Source organism: Lampetra planeri, chromosome 53 (genome assembly GCF_965212315.1).
Source record: "Lampetra planeri chromosome 53, kcLamPlan1.2.h2, whole genome shotgun sequence".
Lineage (NCBI taxonomy): Eukaryota > Metazoa > Chordata > Hyperoartia > Petromyzontiformes > Petromyzontidae > Lampetra > Lampetra planeri.
Genome location: NC_136159.1, coordinates 1,603,808 through 1,620,310, shown reverse-complemented (window position 1 = coordinate 1,620,310; position 16,503 = coordinate 1,603,808). Strand labels below are relative to the sequence as shown.

The 16,503-nt window shown below is 47.6% G+C and overlaps 1 protein-coding gene across 1 annotated transcript; it reads left to right on the top strand.

Annotated features, from left to right (window-relative positions):
• Positions 1–1,229: 1,229 nt before the first annotated feature.
• On the top strand, positions 1,230–14,831 carry LOC144734931 (general transcription factor IIH subunit 2-like). The gene is made up of 15 exons (XM_078617394.1): positions 1,230–1,409; positions 2,690–2,767; positions 3,776–3,812; positions 5,103–5,189; positions 5,785–5,835; positions 5,949–6,003; positions 7,066–7,171; positions 7,674–7,764; positions 8,402–8,489; positions 9,192–9,299; positions 10,370–10,433; positions 11,699–11,808; positions 12,661–12,763; positions 13,489–13,528; positions 14,436–14,831. Exons 1-15 carry the CDS (start codon positions 1,354–1,356, stop codon positions 14,547–14,549), a joined length of 1,188 nt encoding a protein of 395 aa, XP_078473520.1. The 5' UTR covers positions 1,230–1,353; the 3' UTR covers positions 14,550–14,831.
• Positions 14,832–16,503: the final 1,672 nt, after the last annotated feature.

Here is a 16,503-nt window from a genome sequence, read left to right as displayed (position 1 = left end):
TTGACACCCCCTCGGTACATTCGTCAATAGAATTCCTCATCGCTGAAGTTTATTTCCATGGTTGCCCGTCACGCACCTAGGGGAGGAGGGTTTGAGAAATGTGACGTCACATCAAAATGCGCAACTTTAAATAAATATAGACAACACGTTCTACTTAATTAAATTGAATTTTTGATGTTTTCTACTACAACATCAGAGTGCAGCGCCACATTAAATACGCACTACAATGACAATAGTTTAAGGCGATTTGAAGCATTTTTTTTTGGGGGGGGGCAGAGCTTTGTGATGTCATATTTGAGGGGGAGGGTCTGACTTTTTGTGACGCCGTGTGACAAGGGGGGAGGGTCAAAAATCGTCCAAAATCGCGTGACGTCATTTATGGACGGCCCCTTACGGGTGAGCAAATGGCACCTCTAAATGAATCTGGCAACCAACGCATCACAATACCTTCGCTAGTCTTGTGGTCGTAAGGCCGATTCATCAATCGTGCTGCTGTATATATTGTGAGTGAGGAGGTCAAGTGGCTTCGAGGTCGGAGCACCGAGTGGAGGAACGTTGGGTTGCTCGGTCAATGGCCAGGGTCAACGGCGGCGTGGTGTATTCCGCAAATATGCCCGACTGTGAGGGCGGGCACAAGCCGGTGTGAGTAGGTTAAACGTTGAGTTTTATAAGGGCACCACGGGATGACCAGCCCCTCCCCACCAAGTCCCACCTAGCCCCACCCTACCCTCCCCACCCAGCCCCACCCCTCCCACCCCCCACCCAGCCCCACCCTCCCCACCCAGCCCCTCCCTGCACGACGGACGGACGGACACAATAATCCCCTGCGGGATGGTGTAACCAGGAGGTTCCTACCAGTAATAGTTTTATTTGAGTTATCGGCTTACTTTTCCTATACTTTGCACTCCGTGTATTTTTTTAAATCGTGTGTTGTTCTAACGTTCTCACCCGCCCCTACTGGACATTTGTGAGGGTGGGGGGTGAAGTATGAGAGCTTTACAGCTCATCGGATTTATTGCAACAGACACGGGGTAACCCACGTGGCCCCACAGAACCCTAAGGAACCTCAACATTCACGCCCTTTAGATTTCGTAAAGCGCACAAGCGTCGACGGTCTCAACCCACGGCTTCTGATTGGCTGCGGCATTCAGCGGCTGCCCGTCCAATCGGCTTCGCGGCAGCGTCAGCCAATCGGCTTGGGGCGTGCTGGCGTATCTGTGTTATGAAATGAAATACAAGTGTCCCCCCCTTCCGACACCCACAGCAAACAAAGCGAGACGACACGAGCCACACCAACGATCAACAACAGCAGCAACAACAGCAGCTACAACAACAACAACATAGAGCTAAAGGATGGAAGAGGAGCCGGAACGGGCCAAACGCTGGGAGGGAGATTATGAAAGAACTTGGTGAGAACTTCCTTTCGCTCGCCGCGGCAACGACGACTATCACGTGCTGCGATTAGCACGCGTGGCTACGTACGGCGCGAAAGAAGTTCAGCATAGAGAGTTACATTCTTGGTTCTTTCGGTAATATAATATGATGACGATTGTTTGTGTTGCAGTCGAAACGTCGTGAGAATTTTTATTGATTAATGTTTTATACTTATTTTATTATTTCCCTTCTACGTGACTTTACCGAAAGAACCAAGAATATGAATCCCTGCAGTCACGAAAGCTTTAAATCAAAATCGTAGAGCGTTAATTAAGCAAAATCTGCCTTCGAGGGGGGGCAGGCAATTTGGCACAATGGTGGGCACAGGTGGTGCGTCTGCCAGTCATCGAACCTGTAATTCCACGTGGGACTGTCCCCGTGAACCTCCGTGCCAGGTGGTCGCCTTCCACACTTCACGTGGCCTCTAACGTGCACCTAGCCGGGCACCAAGCGGCGTGGTGACAGCGACGTGATCCACTTGCGTGGCAGGGGGCTGTTGGGTGGACGGAAGATTTGTGAATCTGCCATCCCGTTGGGGATGCCAACTGTGGCCAGGATGTGACAATGCATGCAATTTGGTTCGTGAGGCCCTCTGGACCCTGGAGATGTTATCCCTTCAAATGATCTGGGCTCTTCGCACGCACAAAAAGCCCTCGGATGTCCAGACATCCCCATGGCACGACCCTTTGGAAGAAGAGTTTTTGGCGCTTTTTCGTGAAGCTTCCCTGGAAAAATGAACGGCGTTCTTTCCTTAACACAACAACAACAACCGTGTACTTGGAACACGTCAAGTTGGTCGTGGAAATTTGGACGTTATCGGTGGGGCCTTTGTTAAGACAGCTACCACTGTTAACGCCTCACCGAATAGTTCACCCTCGTCAAATGGTACTTGATGATAACGACGCAGTGGATTCATCCTCCTCGGATTAAAACTCATTATAAGCCAGGGTCTCAATAGAAACAGTAAACTCCCTCGCCTGGCATATAGGAGGTCATGGGTTCAATCTCGACGCCTGTACTACATTTGAAGTTTGCATTTTCTCCCTGTGGTCGCGTGGATTTTTCTCCGAGTATTTGGCCGCTATAAATGTCCACATCATAAGCCACTTCGGTGAGCGATAAATTGTGATGTCCAGGTTTGAAAAAGAGCTATAGAATAGGTCAATGGGGCCTTACCTGGTAAAATAATAAAGTGTTTTTAGTTTAGTTTCTAATTCTGACATTGACGTGCTGCCGATCTGCTGTCGTGGTGCAGGGAGGTGCTCAAAGAGGATGAGTCGGGGTCCCTCAAGGCGAGCGTGGACGATCTCATCTTCCAAGCCAAGCGCCGCAAGTAAGACCCCGCTTCATATGCCACTGTTTGGCCTTCCCCCACACCTCCGATTAGGAAGGTTGGCTAGGTAAGGTGCGAAAGAAGTTACACACACATGGCATAGTTGGCTACGTACAGTGCGAAAGGTCAACATACATACGTACATACACACGTATAGCACGGTTGACTATGTACGGTGCAAGATAAAGTTCTACACGCATACATAGAAGTAATAGCTAAGTAAAGCACAGATATACAGTAGTTGATACATTATTTTGGCTCTTGTTATGATTATTCGGTGGAATGTTTTTCAACACTGAACCCAATTAATGGCCTTTAATGGGGCAAGGGTTCTGTTTAGAGTCGTTGGCTACATTCCTGTTCTTTGCAGATCAGTGACTATTTTCCCTCAAACTCTATTTTTGACTTCAGAATTTGATGCCCAATTTTATTTCATCAAGTTCTAATCATTGCAGCTGTAAGATTAATGGAAGTAATTATTCGTCAATGTTTTGCAATTGAGAGTTGGTCATCCTACGTGTCATGTTAAACAAAACTATTGTTTTTTAAAGTCAACTCTGCCTCTTTGCGTTTTAACAAAGCCCTGCATACTATAGTAATGCCTCGTTTAACGTGGTAGATGCGTTCTTGAAGAGTGTCGCTTTAAGCAAAAACGCGTTCAGCAAGGAATCGCATTATAGGGAATGAATAAATAAAACTGCCAATTTTAATCACATTTGCACTATAAAATCGGCCTTTCGCTATCTCATGGTGGGACAAAAAACTGAGGTGAGGGTACGCCGCCATGTACCGTATCACTCCACGCATGTACACAGAATTCCCATCGTTCAGCCGCCCCAGCTCAAGAAAGTAGTTCTTCGTCGACCACTCAGAGGTCGCGTTATAATGGTTGCGCATTCCGTGTCGTGCGAAAAGTGTTCCCTGATTGAAAAACCGCTGTCGCGAAAACGCGTTGTGCGAACACGCGTTAAGCGAGGACTCGCTGTACTTGTGCTTATTTACTTTCAGAGTCTCTGAATTTCATGGACAAGTGCGGCTTGGGATGGTAAGTGTAGAACATCGCTGCGTGTGTGCGAGACGTACTTTTTATGGCTATGGGATAGCCTGTAGTAGGTGAAACATTTGGTATGTTGTAGATTTTTTTTTTTAAGTTATCTCCAATACATGGGATTTCTCCTGATACTTGGTTTTCTCCAAAATGCGAGATAATCGGTCAAACATCGCAATGCACAGGCCTCCTGAAAAAGTCTTAACGCCTAAGTAATGCTTTTTGGATAAGTCAACAATTATTTACTGTGGGAACACAGTATTTATTTAGGTTTTGATACATTACTTGAAATGTCATTCCAGTAAGCCAGGATGCTGGAAGTGAACATTTATTTTATTTGTATGGAGTCATTGGTGACCCCGACTTAGATTGAGAGATGTGTTGTAAGGAATGCCTTGGCTTCATCTCGGGTGAACGCCACTCGTCACAAAAATCATCTCCCCCGAACCACCCAGCCAACCTCATTCGAGTATTTAATAAAATCCATTGATTCTCCACAGCGTACCACAGAAGCATGTGTTCGTTATCGGATCGGTCTGACAGTGGACTTTTGATTAAAACATTGGAACGCTCACTTATGGTCAAGCCAGGCAAATTTCATGAGTGACATGACGAAAAGCGCAACAAGCAACTTTGTTCATTTGTCCTGTATGTACAGTAGACTCTCGATTACTTATCCGTGTGCGGTTTATTTGCTTTGTGGATTAACCGTGCCTGAGATTTTGACATAAATTAATAACTCGTGAATTTTTCCTTAAGCCCAAATAAATAATCTAAAAACAGCTATACATTGTTATTCTTGGAAATGTTTATTGCAAGTCACATGCTTAAACCGTCCAAATATATTGCTCCGGTTAATCCGAAATCCACAAGATCGCCTCTACAGTACAGTAGTTGCATATCTTTACAACAGTGGGCGGAGTTTGATTGATGTTGATTGGCGTGGCTCTGCTCACCACGTAGTGGGCGGACTCTTCTGCGTGGGCAAATTCGTTTTTTGGCATAGAGGTCCGCGGAAAATTCATTTTTTTGGATTATCAGCGATTGTGAATTATCCGCGGCCGTGCTGCCCATAATTATCGTGTATAATCGAGAGTCTACTGTATGTACGTTGAACTTCTTTCACACCGTACGTAGCCAACTGCGGCTCAATCGGAGCCCATACGTGGGAGTATATACATCTTAAAAATGGGCACCGATCGTCAGCTCAGCCCGGCGATTAACACACTGTGTGAGCAGCAGCAACAACCGAGGGTCTGGATGAAGAAGGGATTTCTCATTCTTTAGATGCGGCATCTGTTCGTGGTGGTGGATATGTCGCGGGGCATGGAAGACCAAGACCTGAAGCCCAATCGTCTCACCTGTTCTCTCAAGGCAAGGCAGTTTGTTTGTGCCCAAGCTTTTTTTTTTGCCATTCTCAGCCCACCTTAGGGTTTCGGGGAAGGTTGCGAAATTTAATATCCTGGTCGGGGTTCATAACAAAAAATTAATACCACTTTTGTGGGGCAGTCAACAACGGTCATTTTTTATGTACTCGCCCTGCGGTAGCAATAGGGAATTTCCAGCACCAACTCTGGGCTATGAATAGGAGATGAGCAGCACTCCAAACGTTCATTTGAGCAAGACATCGCTTTGATCCAATCTCAACTCCCATCTTTCTCCTGCAAAAATAATACATAGACGCCATGAATCGTAATTGTTGTGACGATATCTAAAATTCAGTTATAGGTCATGTCAGTGACATGTATTTTGAGAATGAGGTTTGCAGTCAATCGATATAATGTGCTTATAGGAATGAGCATTTGCATTTGTATAAGCGCTTAGCTTAATTAAAGAAATATGTTTTTGTTTAATCACTGCTCACATCTTTATTTTGCCTCCATGGGATCACTGGCCATGGCATGCGGCGTGATGCATTACCCTGCGTTGTATTTACTTCACCAAAGTTTACTTCCTGTCTTTTAAACAGCTGCTGGAGCACTTTGTGGAGGAGTACTTCTATCAGAATCCCATCAGCCAGGTGAGAAAATGGAACCATATCGTGTCGGATAAAGCTCTTGCTGTTCAACGCAAGCGTGGCCTTTTTTAAGTTTCAAGTAAATATAACGTCTCCTTATTTTTTGCGTTCCGCAGATCGGATTGATTACGACAAAAAATAAAAGGGCGGAGAAGTTGACCGAACTTGGAGGTATCGTTTTTCATTTGTTGCGTAACTTGCTGACTCTCACCCACACTGGAAATCTGTTTAAACAGAGCTTCACAGCTCATCGGATTCCTCCTGCAGTCTAAATAAAGATTCTGATTCTCATAGAGACTCTTTGATTCGTAACAATTTGCTAGTGGCAAGGAGGTGCATATGACTGATCCTGTGCTCCTCTCAGAGCAAACAAGCCAGCAAAGTTGAACTTCTGATGTCAGGTTCTGGGAAATAAAACCAGCCTTGTGTTGAACTAAGCCACCTTACATAGCGAAATGAGTTTGATACCTTAGCACAGTCACTAAGTGTTGCACACCAAAAAAGACACACGGGGCTTGATCCGTACGTTGGAAAATGATTTTCCTACAAATCTTCAACGGCAACATGGTTACAATTTCTGCTCAAACGAGCTTTGAGGCATTGGTTCTCATCTCCCGTGTACAGCCCTGCTGGAAATTCCACATTGCAATGGTGGGGGGCAAGTCTCTCCATAGGACCAACAAATAATAATAAAATAATTACCACAAAGTGGTCATTTTATTTTTATTGCCCCTGGAGGAATGATGGACTGAGGAAATGGGCTCTCAAGCTTCCGATTGCAAAGCTCGGCCGCTGAGCCACCCTGCCGGCTTTGAAAACTGGATAGTCATTTATAAAACAATGCATAATTAAACATACAAGGCTTTGTTTTTCTCCGTCGGCAAAAACATGAAATACGGTTGTGATCTATTGGGCCAAGTAGGCATTCAGGACCGATGCTTTGCAGCGATGTAGTTAAAACAGGATTTCGAAAACGAAGCCGCCGCATCATACAAAGCACACGAACTGCTGTAGCAGCCGTAACATGAACCCCAAATTTCCGTTCTTTAAATGTGGGCACCTGGCCACCGTCCCTTTGCCCTGACATGTGGGCACCCGGCCTCAGGATTGTCGTCTGCGGAACACCTCTACCCCCTCTCCCCATCGCTCGTGCTCTGTGCCGGGCTCTTAGTTAATAAAAAAAAACAATAATAATGTCCTATAACAAAAACTGACGCCAAGTTTTCTGAACAGGTACACCCAAGAAGCACATTACGGCTCTTAAGAAAGCCACCCAGTCAACATGCCTTGGAGAACCGTCCCTCTACAACTCGCTGCAGCTGGCTATGGAGACCCTGAAGTGAGTGCTGGGCTAGAGGGGACACTGGGTGGGACCAGGTGGGACCGGGTGGGACTTGGTGGGAATTGGTCTCCGTTACATTCTTCTAAAAAGAGTACAATGAAATTTGCCAAATTTGAAACATTCCTGGAAAATTACTCTATTGGGAAAACGTATACCAATCATCACTACCTACAGTTGTTTATTCAGGCTTTTCTGAATAATCAACTTTTATATATATTGGAGTCCTGAATCAGCACTTCTTAAATCCTGTATTAAAATGTTGGTCTCCCATCAAAGCTTAAACCACATTTACAATGTGTAGCAAGTTCTGTGGCACTGGCCGCTGGCTGCATGTGCGTCGCGCCAGTGCGCTTATGCTCTGATCTCTTGTTGGTGGTCGCGGATTGTACAAAAGGGAGAGAATTGCAGACAGTGTGAGACGGGACGTTGGGGAGGTGTGGATTGTGCTTAAGAGAGGAGAGTGGACCCGCAACGGCAGTGCGCGCCACCTACTTTGCAGACATATGCCCAGCCACACGAGTCGCGAAATCCTGGTGGTGTTCGGCAGCCTCACCACATGCGATCCGGCCAACATCTACGACCTCATTCAGGTGCGTTGGGTCATTTTACCGCCGCCGCCGCCGCCGCCGCCACCACCTCCTCTCTCCGTCCCTCGGTGCGCCAATCCAACCGGCAGTTGCACACGAGCCGATGTCATCCCTCCATCTCGTCGGCCAGGGGGACCGGCAACCCGTATTTCCGCAGCCTCGCGTGCAGCTCTTGGTGACCTTATTTATTGAGGACCGCCACCGTCTCGTATTCACCCATGGTGCATTGCGATTCTTGAAATATTGAGGCTTTTTTTTTTTGACCAAAGTCGGAAAAAAATGGCTCTCGTTATTTTGGTTGCCCCGTCCCCCTGTCCTCGGCAGACGGACTTTCAGATGTCAATAATTCCTTGGCGATCCATCCCCATCCCCTCATAAAGAGTTTATTTTTACAACTCGTGTGTTTGTTATTTTATTCAAAAATCTTGTTGACACTTTTCCACTCGCATTGTCTGTTATCATTTTGTCCTCAAGCATCGCTTACATGACTCTACACGTGCCATGAAGCAAAGGATAAATAGTTGATTCCTGCATCATGAGTGTAAGAATAATAAAACTGTAACGGTGAACAAATAACAGGGGGGGGGAGGGGGACACACCTTCATAACGGCTACCGCCGTTTTGTGCTGCGTTGTTTCAGACCTTAAAGGCGGGGAAGGTGCGTGTGTCCATCATCGGACTCTCTGCGGAAGTGCACGTCTGCACGGCTCTTACGAAAGAGACCGGAGGTAAAAAACAACTCTCTTGATTCCAGGTCTGTGGATTTCACAATTTTCTTGCTGTGTATTTCACACCTGGTGATGATTGCTTGTGTTGCAGTCGAAACGTCGTGAGAATTTAATTGTTTTATATTTTTATTATTTCCCTTCTACGTGACTTTACAAAAAGAACCAATGATATCTTAACACCTCCTGTTTTATTGGCAGAAAGGGGAAAAACCCGATTATCATTACACTGAACCACTTCCTTCTCTGACTTTTATCGAGGCCTATAACACCGTAGGGGATGTGTTCCCGATTTTCTCAAAACAATCTGAAAATCAAGGTTTTCATAGGAACTTTTGGATCATCCGGGGGAAAAAAATAAAAACATTTTAATCGGTATTGATCCGAAAATACGACATCACTTCCATCGCTTTTCCCACATAATGGAGGCTTGTGGCATCGGGTCACGTCGCTTTTGTTCGCATGAAAAGACGCGATTTTATTATTATTATGTAAAGTAAATGACTTATAACTGAAAGTTTTCTGAAATTGTCCTTAAAAATCTGACATCGGATATTTGAAATGCAAAACGTATCCCTAACACGCTGCATTACTGTTTAGACATTTACAACCTCTTACCTGTTGCATTTATTTTGCTTTTGTTCACAAATGTTACCTCTTTTTTTTGTCTCTCGACCATATGCACCACTGTCCCCTGTCGTGCAGGGTCATACCACGTCATTTTGGACGAGTCCCACTTCAAGGAGCTGCTGCTATACCACGTGACGCCCCCTCCTGTCAGCGCCAACATGGACTCTTCCTTAATCCGCATGGGTGAGTCGGTTTTCACCGGTGTTACATTGTCATGAAACATACAACAACAACAATAATGTACTTCACAATGCCTTACAGTGGAGAAATGGACACAACCCTTTAGAACCAGGGTTAGGGAACCTAAGGCCCATGGGCTGGATACATTCCTCCACTTTAATCCACACGGCCTGCAGCCACATGAAGCCCATCACATCAACAATAGCCAGAACACGACATCAATCCCTCGCCACGGTATTGCCTCCTTATTTGCAAGGGAAACGTTCCGGAGATGCTCGCGAATAGCAAATTTCGTGGATAATGATATTGCCTCTTGTGTCTGAAGATGCCTCTAAATCTTCGAGAAGTTCTATCTCATCACTCTCTCTCGATGCAGACGTGGAGAGTTGCGGATGCAATTCGCTGACAGCCAAAATCGCAGAAAGTTCGTGAATAACGAGGGAATACCGTACTAGCATCCTAGGCACACTAATTGGGTATTAGAGTGTCATATTTTCAACACAATTGTAGCGTTGTCGGGTCACGTCCATCGGTGCAAGGGTCATTCTTACACTCGGCCGACACGCACGTTCTGTTCGCCGTTCTGTGATCATGAAGGCTCCAGCGGGCGTTGTGAGCATGCACAGGCCTCGGGAGAGCCCCGATGTTTATTGTATGTGCCGTACGTTGAATTTCTTTCAGCACCGTACGTAGTCAACCACGCTAATCGGAGGTGCAGGGGAAGGACAACAAACTGAATAGAAAGAGCTGTTCTAAATAAAGGCGTTTTGCAATTTAGATTATTCAGAAGTGCATAGTTCCAGTGGCTTCCTAATATCGGAAGAGCATTCCAGACGGCCGCAGAAGCACGTCTGAAAGCGTGGCGATGCGGTTACCGTCTTTGTTTTGATGGCCAAGCCAGAAGCCGCTGTCTGTGTGTTAATTCGGGTATTTGAAAGTCCCCTTTTTCATCCCTCGGTAAAGGAAAGCTCCCCCCACCCCTCCCCCGCTTTAGCCTGAAGTCACCGATGGCTTTTCCGTGCCGGTCGTCGTCCGCCCCCCCCCCCCCCCCGTGTTGCGTCATCGTTTCCCAGGCTTCCCCCAGCACACGTTGGGCTCGGCGACGGAGAGCGACGCCAAGCCCTCCTTCAGCATGGCGTGAGCCCTGCACACCACAAACTCGGGGCCAATGTCTTTAACTCTTACACATAGGCTGTTGCAGTCAACGTGTGTGTGTGTCTGTCTGTGTTTTGGGGAGCGGTGGTGTAGCGGTTAGCGCGAGCTGTGCTATGAACCTGGCGGCCCGAGTTCAATTCCCCCTCACGCCCAACACCAGTGACGATTATCTGAACCAGTTATGGGCCTCCCCTAGGTCGACTCAGCCTCAAATGAGTACCTGGTGCGGTGTGTAAACCACACCGCCACTGGGGAGACAAAGGTGGCCGGGCGTGGTGCTGGCCACCCACCCCCTCGTGTGCCGTGCGACCTTCAGAGGTGCTCGCTAACAGCACTTGCCCCAATAGTTTGTTAAGGCTACACTGGGGATCTTTGACCTTTGTACATTGAACTTCTTTCGCACCGTACGTAGCCAACCTTGCTAATTGGAGGTGCGGGAAAATCGGATTTGATTAATAATTTGAAAAATAATTGGGTCAGATCGCATGACTACAATGTAATATAATTTTATATGATATTTTTAGAACGCCTTCAATCAAAGTGCTTGACACAGTTTAGAAAAACGGTGACGGAGTAGAATGATTTAGATGGCAGACGAGTGTAAAGATTGATGAACGAGTGACAGCATTAGAGGGGTGCTTGGGGATCACTAAAGGGTAGGGGAGGGATGGGAAGGAGTGGAGGGGCGAGGTGAGGGAAGAAAATGGGCGATGGAGAAGAGGCGGTGAAGCTTTGAGAGAGGAATGGAAGGAGGTTAATGAGGGGGACTGCTTAATGTGCAAAGGCAGTGTTGAGTCTATGGGCAGTGTTGAGTCTATGGTGCAGTGTTGAGTCTATGGGCAGTGTTGAGTCTATGGGCAGTGTTGAGTCTATGGGCAGTGTTGAGTCTATGGTGCAGTGTTGAGTCTATGGGCAGTGTTGAGTCTATGGGCAGTGTTGTGTCTATGGTGCAGTGTTGAGTCTATGGGCAGTGTTGTGTCTATGGGCAGTGTTGCTCAATGTACAGGGGAAGTTGATTCCAGTGGAGGGGTGCGAGGGAGAGGGACCGACAACGGGACTGGGTACAGGGAGCCACAAACACAATTGTAATTGACCCCATGTCTGGCTCTTGCCTGGTAAAATCAAGGACGTTGAATTACTCCGCTGTCAATCCCTTTTGCCAATGCCACCGCTCACGGCGACCGCCGCTGTCGATGACGACGGACGGGTTGTGTGTTTGACGATCGTCATGTGCCGCCGGCGTGCAGGCAGCTGGAGAGTCAGAAGGAGAAGAAGCCGGTGCTGTCCGTAGGAGGCTTCTTCTGCCCTCAGTGCCGGGCCAAGTATTGCGAGCTGCCCGTGGAGTGCAAAGTGTGCGGTGCGTACTGTTACTGGCCGCCCAGCAAGCGGCGTGTGTGCACGCAACCCCTCATCCCAGTAGCAACAGTAGCTACATTTCCTACGGGCCCCGTACTTTCAAGGGCACCGCGCTAAATGCTTTCAAGCTATGAATTCCAGTTCAGTGAATTTGCACTTGCTCTATTACTATAGTACTATACTGCCTTCAACTTTTATGAACGACTGGGTGTTTAAAGTTAGCGATTTGTCGTATTATGTGGATGTATCGCAAATGAAAAAATACAATTACTTTACTATGCAAGTAAAAAATGTGTGTTTTAATTATGTTTTTTTTAATTTAGAGCCCCTTTATAACATATGCTACAGGCCCTGCACTAGCTTAATCCGGCACTGACGCAACCTCACTGGCACGCGTGGACAGCACCCAAATAGTCTGTACTCCGAGAACGGTGCGTGCTTTCATAACACAAGTTGAATGTATTAGGGAACGCGTTTTTTTATAACGCCGATGCGAATTGGATATAATGCGATCGAGTGAACGGAACTACGTCACAACGCGAGTCGGAACAAGAGGCTTCTACGGCTACCTTGGTGTAGCATCGCACAAGGCATTGGGATGCTGCTGGATGCTTCTGCGATATTTGTAGGAGGAAAACCAGAGTACCTGGAGAAACCCTTAAGCTCACACTGGGTAACACTCGCAAATCCATTCGCTTCACTGCCACCTCCTGGACACGTTTGCATCCCAGTGGGATTGGGAGATTCTCTGTGACCCGCCGACCCCTCGTCTCTGGAGCGCCGGACCGTGGGCATGCGCTGTCATCGCCCTTGACGTGCTGCGCTTTTCTCGTCCGCATGTCCGCCGTACCAGGCCTCACACTGGTGTCGGCACCGCACCTGGCACGCTCCTACCACCACCTGTTCCCGCTCGACGCCTTCCAGGAGCAGCCGCTTGACAAGTTTACGGGACAGCGGTACGTGCCGTGTGTGCCGTGTGTGCGGTACGTGCCGTGTGTGCGCAGCTGAATCTGTGCGACAGGCGGTTCCTGCTCGTGTCGCAAATTAGTCATTAGTTTGTACGTATGTGTGTTGAACTTCTTTCGTACTGTATGTATCCAAACGTGCTGATCGGAGCTGCGGGGGAAGGACAACAAACCAAACACAAACATCAGTTCTAAGTAATGAGATTTCAATATAGATGACTTAAGTGCATTGCTCCAGTGCCTTCCGAATACCTCGCCTAGGATGCAGGAAGTCGTGGGTTCGATCCCGACCCCCAACACCTGCTGCTGTATATTTGGAGTTTGGATGTCTCTTTATCCCCGTGGTCGTGTAGATTTTTCTCCTGGTCCTCCGGTTTTTCCCTCCACATTTAGAATCAACATCATGCGTTGAGAGAGTATTTGACCATCATAAATGTACACTTGATAAGCCACTTTGCTGATTTAATGTTTGTGATAGCGAGGTCACTTCTGAAAAGAACCACATGGCTCAGTGGGGCCTTACCTGGTAAAATAAATAAAACGTTTAGTTTAGTACCGACTGGGTCATTCACCCTTCCACCTCGTGTGAGCCGTGTGTCAGTCCTCTACGTTCGTGCGCGATTTTAGGATAAGCACAAAGTGTTTTTATTACATTGTCAACATGTTTCTTTAACAGCGTCTCATCAGCGTCGACTGTGTGTGCGTGTGTGTTTCAGGGTGTGCGAAGGATGTCAAGTACAGCTGAAAGAAAACAGTGTAATGTTTTTTTACTGCAAACGCATCAATGCTGATGCTTGGGCGATTTAACTCGATCAGCATCTAAAAAATATTCTTATTGATGACATGTTCAAGTACTTCACGAATTGGACACGACTCGTTGGGCCAAAATAAAACGAATGTGTGGCGGCGGTGACGTCACGTGACGTCATGTGACGTCACGTGATACCCAGACGCCACCTAGTCATGTGAACCACGTTGCGTGGGGTCGTGACCCCATACTCTCCGTGCACGCAACTATTCGCGTGAAGCCATCCTCTACGCTTCTCTCGTTTATCTCAGGTTTCATTTCACTCGTGTTGTTGTTCATCCCTTTAATTTCACAAATCTGTAATATTTTTAATATATAAAAAACGATAACCCTGATGTCACATTAACTCCTTAACGCTATCATTAATAATCATGAGCGGAACATTTTCTTTCGTTTGAATATTTCAGATTTACTGGAATACACCCGTCCTTGGACGGGCTTTAGGCTAGTTGTGTATTAAGTGAGCAATATGTGTTGGTGACGTGTATATATTGGCAAGTGTGGCTTGCAGGCCACAAAAGTTGAACCCTGCTTTAGGTTCTGCCCACTTGGGTTTTTGCCCTGTGAACCGAGCTGGTCCCTGCGACTCTTTACACGGTGTCACGTGACTTCATCCAGTGATGCCACCTGAACCACTTCTTGAGTGACAGCCTAGACACGCGTGACACTTGTGCTTGGCTCTGTGGGCACGCGTGACCTAATCAACGCAGAGGTATGTCCGTGTGTGGCCGCTGCTGTACAGCTGGGCAAAGGCGACTTTTTATTTAGTGGTCTGTAACATTTACATGGGGACCTCTTTATCTCCGAAGCTCAATCGTGCGTTTTTTTGAAGCTCAAATCGCGTGTCCCCCGCAGGTGTTCATGTGCTCTTTGTGCGCGAGACCGTTCTGCCTCGACTGCGATCTCTTCATTCACGAGACCCTGCACTGCTGCCCTGGCTGCGTGCACTCCGACAAGCAGAACACCTAAGAGGGCGGCGACGGACACACGCTGGGCGGCGACGCTGTTCCAGCACGGCGTTGAGTGGTTGGCACTGGAGCTCGCGGCGGCGGTGGCAGATGAAACTGCTCGAGCCCCCAGAGGTCGCAATTGCTGACGACAAAAAAGCCTGGCATTGAATCCCAGGCTCGTCCTGCGCTTGGGCGAACGGTAACGCACGACGTAGTTCAGCCCATTCGATGGTCTTATTCTGGTTGTCAATAAATGCACAAAAATCCCATCATTTAAAATGTGGGTTTTGTGCTTAATTTGGTTATTGGAGGCTTATTTTTGGCAGGCTGCCACAGAGTGCACAGCTCTTGTGCATCATTAACGGTGGTGAAGTTTTGGTTGTGGAAGATCCACCATTGGTGGACAGGTAAACATCGTCAACATCCTGATTCTCTCCACAACGTGACGTGTGGATCTATGAGAATTGGGGTATTGGAATTCGGATTGAATGTTCCGAGTTGCCAAGAACGCAACCTGGATGAAACCTGTAAAAAAAATGATGGCAAGGAACCCTTACGGAATGCTTACGGGTAATACGGCTCTTTTTGCAACGAGGCATAGGAAGAAAACAAAAAATTGCCAGTGCCAAACTGCTGCAAGAAAATTCCAAGTCTAGATCCGGATGGCCCATCTAGTTATCGTCCTATCACTAACCTCTCGAACCTCTCTAAACTCCTTGAACGACTAGCCCTCGCCCAGCTAAAACCACACATCACCTCCTGCGCAAACTACTGCTGCTTCCAGTCAGCTTACCGTCAAAACTATTCCACAGAAACAGCACTCACTAGAGTGCTTGATGACATTTTAACGATCATTGATTCCGGCTCAACTGTTGCACTTGTAAGTCTGGACATTTCGTCAGCCTTCGACACCATCAACCACTCGCTCCTTACTTCCCTCCTGAAATCCGACTTCGGTATATGCGGCTCAGCACTCAAGTGGATAGTTTCGTACCTTTCTGACCGGCAATCTTCAGTCAGGGTGGGCATGTCCACATCGCCTGAGACAACAGCATTATGCGGGGTTCCCCAGGGCTCTGTACTAGGTCCCCTGCTCTTCACAGCCTACACTTCCCCGATCGGCCGGCTCATCGCAAGCTTTGGTGTTAAGCATCACTCATACGCGGATGACACAATTCTATTCACCGCCATCGATTCTAGCAATGCATCTGGATTCGAGAGGCTCTTGGAATGTACCACCGCCGTGCAACAATGGTTCACTGCACACAACCTAGCCCTTAATCCGAAAGTCAGTGGCCATCATGTTAGGTACCAAGCAACGTCTCAATTCAGCAGCACTCCCCACACACAGACACATCTTCGGTCACAGCATCAAGTTCACCGACCACTTCAGCTACCTCGGTGTCATCCTAGATTCAACTTTATCCTTCGGCCGTCAAACCAACCATATCATCAGCTCATGTAACTTTCACCTGAGGGCTCTTAGACACATACATCCTCTCATCTCTACTGAAATTGCCAACACGTTGGCATGTTGCATAGTTGGGTCTCGCCTTGACTATTGCAACTCCGTCCTAGTCCGGACCTCCGCTGGCAACCTAAAGAAACTTCAAAGACTACAAAATAACCTAGCACGCGTCGTCATTGCCCACACTCATCCCCGTCTCGACTCACTCGCTTGTCTCCGTGCTCTCAACTGGCTCCCCATCGCCAGTAGGGTCACATACAAGACCGCCTGCCTCTGTCACAATGCCTTCATATCCGCCTGCCCGCCGTACCTTTCTTCATTATTGACAACTTGCAGCTCAGCACACGGCAGATGCCTGCGCAGCGCGACTCACGACCTCCTCTTGATACCAAGATCCAGGAAGGTCGTCGTGTCTATGCACTGCTTCTCGGTGGCAGCCCCAACAGTCTGGAACAATATCCCTCTGCACATTCGCAGCATCACCTCAATCGCCTCCTTCAAGAGA